Source organism: Vicia villosa, linkage group LG2 (assembly GCF_029867415.1).
Source record: "Vicia villosa cultivar HV-30 ecotype Madison, WI linkage group LG2, Vvil1.0, whole genome shotgun sequence".
In the NCBI taxonomy this organism is placed as follows: Eukaryota; Viridiplantae; Streptophyta; class Magnoliopsida; order Fabales; family Fabaceae; genus Vicia; species Vicia villosa.
The window spans coordinates 208,371,986-208,381,237 of NC_081181.1; the positions used below are offsets into that span (position 1 = coordinate 208,371,986).

General features: G+C 33.3%; 1 protein-coding gene across 1 annotated transcript; it reads left to right on the forward strand.

Moving 5' to 3' along the window:
• The first annotated feature begins 3,805 nt into the window (after positions 1–3,805).
• On the forward strand, positions 3,806–5,074 carry LOC131653733 (transcription factor MYB14-like). Its single transcript, XM_058924003.1, has 3 exons — positions 3,806–4,036; positions 4,126–4,255; positions 4,441–5,074. Exons 1-3 carry the CDS (start codon positions 3,904–3,906, stop codon positions 4,925–4,927), a joined length of 750 nt encoding a protein of 249 aa, XP_058779986.1. The 5' UTR covers positions 3,806–3,903; the 3' UTR covers positions 4,928–5,074.
• Positions 5,075–9,252: the final 4,178 nt, after the last annotated feature.

A 9,252-nucleotide genomic window follows, 5' to 3' on the forward strand; every position in this document is an offset into this window, starting at 1 on the left:
TTGATGTTTTGTTGAGGTATGTTGTTATTTTGGTAAGGTAATTTGTAGTTTATGCAAACGTAAGTTGTTGGTTGATAAATGTTGTTGTTTTGTGTTATTGTAGATGTTTTTAATTAAGTTTATTGGTGTTTTTGTTAGGGATGTTGTTGTTGTTTTGTTAAGGTAATTTGATATTTATGTTAATGTAAATTGTTGTTTGGGTTGATAAATGTTGTTGTTTGTGTTACTGTAATGTTTTTTTAGGATTGTTGATGTTTTTGTTAAGGTATGTTGTTGTTCGTGGTATTGTTGAAGTACGTAGATGTTTTTGTAGATAAACTTTATTGTTAGATATGCAAACAACTAAAATTGGTCAAACATGACCCCTAAATAGTTTCTAACAAGATTCCATAACCTTTTTAGGAAGGTGAAAATGGATCCATTTGGACATGAAATCTTATTACCATTACATTTCAATACAACATTATCTAACTCCTGAAAACTAAAGGAGTAGTCAAAACAAGATCATAATGGGAAAGAGAGCCGAAGATAACACCATCAAAAAAGAGTTCTAACAACATTTGGTTCTCTAAAGATATCAGTGAAATACTTAATAATCTCTTGCCTAATTTCATACACCCTTTGAATCCAACTTTCTCCTACTATTAAGGTTACTATAACATTATGTCTACCTCTACTTTTAATAGAACCATGAAAATAGCCAAGATTATTAACTCCTTCGCTAAGCTACATAAACCTAGATCTTTGAAACCATTATCACTATTATAAATATTACATTTCATGTCAACACTTTCACCTCAGCTAATGGAAAACCGATGTCAATTGACCTAGAACGCGCTATTTATTTTTTAGTTTTAGATTATTACTTATCCTTCAATTTTTTAAAAAGGCCAATGTCCAATGTAGCTTATGGTCTTAGCTTCGATTTCATGCTCCTACAATTTTATGTTTTATTTAGAACCTAAAAGACACCCTTATTTTATAATTAACCTTTCCCTCAGGTTTAAAGAAAACTGACATGAAAAGTTTATTGCTATGAAAACAAAATTATCTCGCCCTAGTACATAACAACCCTAACATCTATCTCTCAAACAAAACCCTAATATCCTCCTTGAATTTTCATTGAAAAATAGATAGAGGATGGTGCTGAAGTGAGGTTGATAACTCGTCATTAACACAAGATTCGTCATCCTTGTACTAGTCTCACTTCAGCTTCTCCCTCCTGGTATTATTTCCATTGTATGTGTTAGGGCTCTCGTTCGATAATGTGACTCCTAAACAACAAGATCTCTGAGTACATATCATCCTCGATACGAATATGATATGTGTTTCGGGCTCTCGTTCTATAAATGCCAAAATGGAAGACCCGCATCATTATTTTCACATCTTCTTCACGGATATGGCATGTCAAACATCACTTCTCATTTTACATTATTTTTGTTGTTTTTGTTGTCGTAGTTTGTTCTTGAGTTCGTTACTGTTAGCTATTTTTGATGTTTAGACAAGAAATCCTAGAGGTTTAAACTGAGATTGATGTTGTTGGTTAAAATAATGTTAATTGTTTTTTGTAAAATTAAAATTGATGTTATAGATTTATTTTTATGTTGTTGACAATTTTTTGAGAGATATTGAGATTATTTGATTATTTATGTTATTGTCATATTATTTATGTTGTTGTCAGTTTGTTTATGTTAATATTTTATTAAACTCATATTAATTGTTGTTGTTAAACCGAGATTAATGTTTTTGTGATTATTTGTGCAACTCTCCTCAAGTCTATGTAACATTTGAGTTTATTATATCTAATGTGGATTGCTTGTTTCACCAACCCCTCTTTGAACATATAACCTTTTAAAATGATTTACTATATGATAATAGGTAAAAATAAATTATATTTGAAAAATAAGTTATATTAATAAAAAAAATTAGAATCTTTCAAATCATTATTCCTCTCTCTTTCTTTATTGTTAAAATTTCTTCGTTTGCATCTAGTTTTTGTTCAACTCCTTTTTCTTTTTCATTTTGAAAAACATCAAATTTTATGCTTCGAAGAATGAATTAGTAGAGGAGGATGTTTTGAATGAAAAACTTAAAACATATAGAGAGAGTTTAAGCATAAAAGATATAGAGAGAATAATAATGAGTTGAAAGATGCCAAAAAAACTTTTGATTAGTGTAAGTTGTTTTTTAAACATAACTTAGTTTTTAGTATTATCATTTTCTAAATCAATTTTAAGGTTATATTTTCAGTTAGGGTAAAGTGGAATAAGCAATCCACATTAATATAATAAAATTTAACATGTTTAACCCGTTGATTATATGTCAAAACCAAAAGAAAAATCTAGTTTAATCTTTTAGTTATTTTCAAAACCGAGGGGTTAAGGTTTTTTCATTTAGAAATTTAAAAAATGATCTTATTGGGGATCGAACTAGTAACCAGTTTACACATTACCCGTCGATTTAGCATTAACCGAGAGATTAAATGGCGCACTTTTAATGATGTTTTTCGTTACCTTGTCTGTTTAATCGAGATAAAAGTCATTTTGCGTTTGAGATAAGATGTCTTATTTAGAGTAGTGTGTGAATCTTTAATTCTTAACGAAGACCACATATAAAGTCTTAAGATCAACAAAAGAATCAATTTTACTCACCGCCTCTTTTAAATTGTCAATTTAATAATTAAGGTTCTCAAACACCTGTTTAATCCAAACTTTAAAAACTAATTTGAGAGCTTTTAGTTTTTCCAAAAAAAAGTAAAAGATTTTCACTCATGGATCTTCGAACCAATCTAGGTCGAATGCACTAACTCAGAAAAACTACTGTGAGATAAACAATAATAATTATTGAATCTAAAAGACTTATGACCCGCACATGATTTGCATACTTAAGAATCACACGCCACTTTATTTCCCTACAAAGCATTGGAACACCACGCCCCCAATGATCTATCCACCCGCTAGAAACTAGCTGCTCCACTATTGGGTTGGAACCTACTAAACTTCCTACTTAAAAGAGGTAAGTTAACAAGATCTATCCTGAATATAAAATTAGAGAACTCCTAATTATATCCATTACTAGAGGTATTATAAGGATCTTTAATTTCTAAAGTTTCTTCCCAAGAGAAAATAGAATTAATCATACAAAAGACACTAGATATATATCACATTAAAAACTCACTTTATGGGACTACAAATCATTCCACAAAACTCTCAACATATAGGAAGTACTTGAAATAAACATTGACTACATAGCACAAAGTGTTAGTAGCCCCCCACTCCAAAGAAAAACCCAAGAAACTAGGACGATAATAAAGAACATGAATCTACCATTCTAACTGCACGAGACAGATCGACAAAGACCTCCACTACTTTCTACATAAAGACAAAAACTCCACAAGCAGAAAGTATTGCCCACAAAATATGAACATGAAAAGTGGAGATTTATGGTTTCTCATATTGCCACAATTTCTTTACCGAGTAAAAAAGGAAAAACATTTTATGGTTTTTATAATTAAATTAATTATATAATACAAGTTTAGACTGTACATTTATCATAAGATATTAGGTTTATTCCTTAATCAGCTTATAAAATAAAATAAAAAAACTCCTAAAACTGTACAAAAAAACAAAATATTAAGATACCGTGAAACACGTAACTAGTTTTGAGCACATGTTATTTTTGAAGTGGATATTCTAAACGTGTGGTTGTTATAACATAACAAAATCAACTAGTAGACATATCACATGTATGTATGTTCACACTCCACAGTATACTTATCAGTCTCTCCTTCAATTATATAATCACTTTATTTATCTTCTAGTTAAACTATCTTATTATATAAGACACAATACCCAACCACACACTCATACGTGGAATCAATTGTAGTAGTTGTAGTTAGAGAAGATGGGGAGAAGCCCTTGTTGTGACAAAACTGGATTGAGAAAAGGTGCGTGGACTCCTGAGGAAGACAACAAGTTAATCGCTTATGTAACTAGATATGGATCTTGGAATTGGCGACAACTACCTAAATTTGCAGGTATAAATAATAATTCATTCATGTGTGTATGTAGGTTGGTTTTCTTCTTAGAATGATATATGTTATATATCTTGGAATAATGTTTTCAGGTCTTAAAAGGTGTGGGAAGAGTTGTAGGCTAAGGTGGTTGAACTATCTAAGACCAGATATCAAAAGAGGAAACTTTACTCAACAAGAAGAAGATACTATTATCAAACTTCATCAAAAACTGGGTAATAGGTATCATCTATTATAAAATCTAACCCTTTTATACAAATGAACCCTAGACTTTTTGAAACCATTGGAAATCATCTATATATCATAATTCCACCTATTAATATTTAAATTTTTTTAAGAGAGTTTGTTTATTTTCAGTAATATAGTATTAGGGCTTTTTATAATCATTATACAATTTTATTATACAGATGGATTGTGATTGCTGCAAATTTACCTGGAAGAACAGATAACGAGATAAAGAATCATTGGCACACAAACTTGAAAAAGCGTTTTATAAAAAATAAAAAGTCGGACACTAATAATAGAGCAGGAAACTCCAAAGAAACAAGTTCAGATAACCCTACAATGGAAGAAGACAATAAACATGAAGGAGTGTTTGAGAATAGTTGTGGTGGTCCCAATTCTACAAGTCCATCATCTTCAATCCCATCTTCAAGTGGAACAATGGATACTCCAACAACTACGGAAATATCATATGAAAATCATCTTCTTGATGAGCTTCCTCTATTGGATGCATACATGGATGTTTTGAATGATAATTTCTGGACAGAACCTTATATGATAGACAATTCATATGTCCCTCCAACAGAAGATGCTACATTATTACCTGTCTGGTGTGAACAAGGATACTTCGGTTCTATGTACGATGAACAACTTTGGAGCCATGGAGAATAAATAGTTACGTTTAATGTGTGGGTTTACTTTTTATGGAATGCCGTACAGATAATAATAGCATCATTTGACTACTATTTTTTTATGTTTTTCCTTTGTCATGTTGTGGTTTAAACTAACTATGCTGTTGTTAACCTTGTCATGTCAATGTCAAGCACTTTCTCTATATATCATCTAATCAAATATTTGTTGTGGTTATATTTATAAATAATTTTTTTAAATACATTAAATAGTATATTTATAAATAATTTTTTTAAATACATTAAATAATTGACAATATCTTAATCTATTCTATAATACTCTTACGTATGGCAAAATTTTATTTTTGCCTCTCTCTTTCAAAGTTGTATATTTGAAAATATTTTTTTATTTAATATTGAATTGTTCTGTAGATGAATCTAAGAAACTTTTTTTAACGTTGTTTAAACGGTTTCGTAGATGCATTTACGGAACAAAACAACGTTAAATAAAAAAAGTTCTTTCGAAGATACACCTCCAAAAATTGAAGATATTTTTGAAAACGCACATGACAAAACTTTATATCGTGGACTAGTTTTTGGTTCAATATCTTTTTAATAGTTTTGATGATAACAAATACATAATTTTTAATAAGAATAAATAAGCATTGTAATCGTATAAATCATATATACAAAAACATGATAAAAGTTATGAAGCACTCAAAGAAGGAACAGAGCTATGAAAGTGATTTCTCAGAAGCAGAAGGCTGCATTGAGGGAAGTTTACAAGAACAAGAAGTTCTAAAGTTAAACGGGAAGTTTACAAGAACGAGAAGTTCTTAAGTTAAACGGGAAGTTTACAAACAAGAAGTTCTGAAGCTAAACAGGAAGTTTACAAGAACAAGAAGTTCGAAACGGGAACTTTACAAGAACAAGAAGTTCTGATACCAAGACGCTTCACAAGCACCAATGAACAAAGCTGCAACTTATACTTTAATAAGAAGTTTCTGACTGTTCTTTCAAGTAGATACAATACTCTAATGATCAGAAGATCCTCTTTGAAGGATAGAAAAACACTTAGAAAGGGGGGATTGAATAAGTGTGACTTAAAAATCTTGAGCGATAAAAATAAAATGCACAATTATTTTTATCCTGGTTCGCTGTTAACGAAGCTACTCCAGTCCACCCCCGCAGAGATGATTTACCTCAACTGAGGATTTAATCCACTAATCGCACGGATTACAATGGTTTTCCACTTAGCCGCAACTAAGTCTTCCAGAGTCTTCTGATCACAACCTGATCACTCCAGGAACAACTGCTTAGTTCACTCCTAAGACTTTTCTAGAGTCTACTGATCAACACGATCACTCTAGGCTTAGTTCACTCCTAAGACTTTCTGCTCAGCCAACTGCCAAGACTTCCTGCTCAGCCAACTGCCAAGACTTCCTGCTCAGCTAACTGCTAAGACTTCCTAGAGTATACTGATCAACTGATCACTCTAGTTCCTTACAACTTAATGTAATCTATTCAAGAGTTTACAAATGCTTCTTTAAAAGCGATAATCACAACTGTGATATTTCTCTTACAATTTAAGCTTAATCTCACTAAGATATTACAACAGCAATGTAGTGAGCTTTGATGAAGATGAAGATTCTGAGTTTTGATTTGAACAGAGTTTCAGCAAGTGAATTTGAATTGTATTGGTGCGAAAATCGTTAACCTTGCTTCTCATCAGAACTTCATATTTATAGGCGTTGAGAAGATGACCGTTGAATGCATTTAATGCTTTGCGTGTTCCGTACAGCTTTGCATTTAATGTTATACGCTTTTGTCAACTACCTCGAGCCTTGTTCACACTGTGTCTACTGACGTAGCCTTTAGTAGCTTTAACGTTCCTTTTGTCAGTCAGCGTAGTCTGCCACGTGTACTTCCTTCTGATCTGATGTTTGTGAATACGATGTTTGAATATCATCAGAGTCAAACAGCTTGGTGCACAGCATCTTCTGATCTTCTGACCTTGAAGTGCTTCTGAGCGTGATACCATCTTCTGATCTTCAGTGCTTCTGATCTCATGTTCTTCTGATGCTTCCATAGACCCATGTTCTGATTCTGCTTCGACCATCTTCTGATGTCTTGCCAGACCATGTTCTGATGTTGCATGCTGAACCATTTGAGACACATCTTCTGAGCGCTGAATTATGCGTACTCTTTATATATATTTCCTGAAAGGGAAATTGCATTGGATTAGAGTACCATATTATCTTAAGCAAAATTCATATTATTGTTATCATCAAAACTAAGATAATTGATAAGAACAAATCTTGTTCTAACAATCTCCCCCTTTTTGATGATGACAAAAACATATATAAATGATATGAATTTGCGATCAGAAAGAGTAGACGGCAAAAGACAAATTACACAGCTATAGCATAAGCATATGAATATGTCTCCCCCTGAGATTAACAATCTCCCCCTGAGATAAATAATCTCCCCCTGAAATAAATACTCGAAGAACTTTAATAAAAGACTTCCCTGATTATTTCGGTAGAGACGATCATATGAGCTTCTGCCTTCAGAGAATCCATAGCTTCTGACTTCTGCTTCCATTCAGGACAGCTTCAGAACTTGAATTTCTTTGATCTTCAGAACATTCACAGCTTCTGACTTCTGCTTCCATTCAGGACAGCTTCAGAACTTGAATTTCTTTGATCTTCAGAACATTCACAGCTTCTGACTTCTGCTTCCATTCAGGACAACTTCAGAACTTGAATTTCTGGATCTTTTAGAACATTCACATCTTCTGATTTCTGCTTCCCTCGGATAGCTTCAGAACTTTGAATGTCTACTAACATCACTTCATGCTAGATTTGTATCAGAACATTGTTGAATGTACCAGAGCATCATCTGAGCATCTCTACATCCTGAAATGTTACAGAACAAAAACTAAACGACAAAAGTCAGCATGAACGAGTTAGAACATAAAATGTATATTCAAATACATGATATGTATCAGAGCCAAATGTATCAGAGCATTTTAGGCTAAAAACATGTATCAGAGCAAATAATGTATTAAAGCCATAACATTATGTGTATCAGGGCAAATAGAATTTTGTCAGAACAGGAATGTTCAAATTCTATTATCAGTGCTTCTGATTCATTCTTCTTTCTTGCTTCTGATCTCTGAAGCTTGACGGCACTCAGCTTGCTTCAGTTTCAATGGTTTTGCTTCTAGTGTTTGCTTTGAAGATTCACTTCACTTCTTTGTACCTGCAAAACACTTAAACCATATAGAACTTGCAGTTCTTGTTAGTGAATGCAACTGATTAAATCAAATCATTTATCACAGTATTTCTCCCCCTTTTTTGTCATATCATCAAAAAAATAGAAAAGATACAGATGAATAAAACAGAACACATGGAGGAAGAAAATGATTTCATTAAGGTTCAACCAATGGGTACAGAAGTACAAGATGAAAAAAAATCAGATGCACAGAAACAAAACAGATGCAAAGAAAAGAAAGAAACAACATAGACTCAATCTAAGATGGCCCTAGTCTTGACAAGATCTTGGCCAGCATCTGTTTGACATCATTGTTGTGTTCTTCTTGCCTCTCAATGAAAGCATCATACTTCTCATTGAGTGAGCTTTGCTCATCCTGTCTCCTCTGAATCGCTTCTAGAGTCCTTGCAAGACGAGAAGGTTCATCAAGAGAAGTTTCACCGCTTTCAACCACAGGAATGACATGTTGATCTGCAGCTTCCATAGAAGTATCATTTGCTGGGATATCCTCAACAGGGTCTGATTTAGCAACATGATCTTCAGCATCTGCTTCTTGCACAGAAGCATCTCCATACTCTGCAGCAGGAATTTCAGAGTCTCCATTCTCTAGAGCCTGAAGAATGGCAGCTAAATTCCTTGGAGCAGAGGGACCTTCCACTTCTGGTGGGTCAACAACTTCTGGAATGACCAAGCTAGGGTCTTTCTTAGAAGGGTTTTCCCTCAGAAAGTCAAATAAGGTCTTGAAGTCTCCAAGCAGAACAGGATACTCAGGAATCCAGATAACCATGTCCCTGCATAGGTTTGCTTCCATTTCAGCAGCCAGTCTCAATACTTCCAATTCATCCACAAAGGGCTTCTCCTCAGCACCAACACAATTTCTGAGAGGATGGTAGTAGATACCATTATCTTCCTCCAGAAGGTAACCAGGGTAACCAGGGGCAGCAGCCACTAGTCTTTTCTGAACACCCATTGCTTCTACTTGAAAATCCTTGCGAAATCTTCTCCAGAGATTTCTTGTAGAAACATCATCCAGACCATTTAGAAATGCATCCTTCAGAAGATCTAGACTGCTAATCACCTCATGTCTGAAGA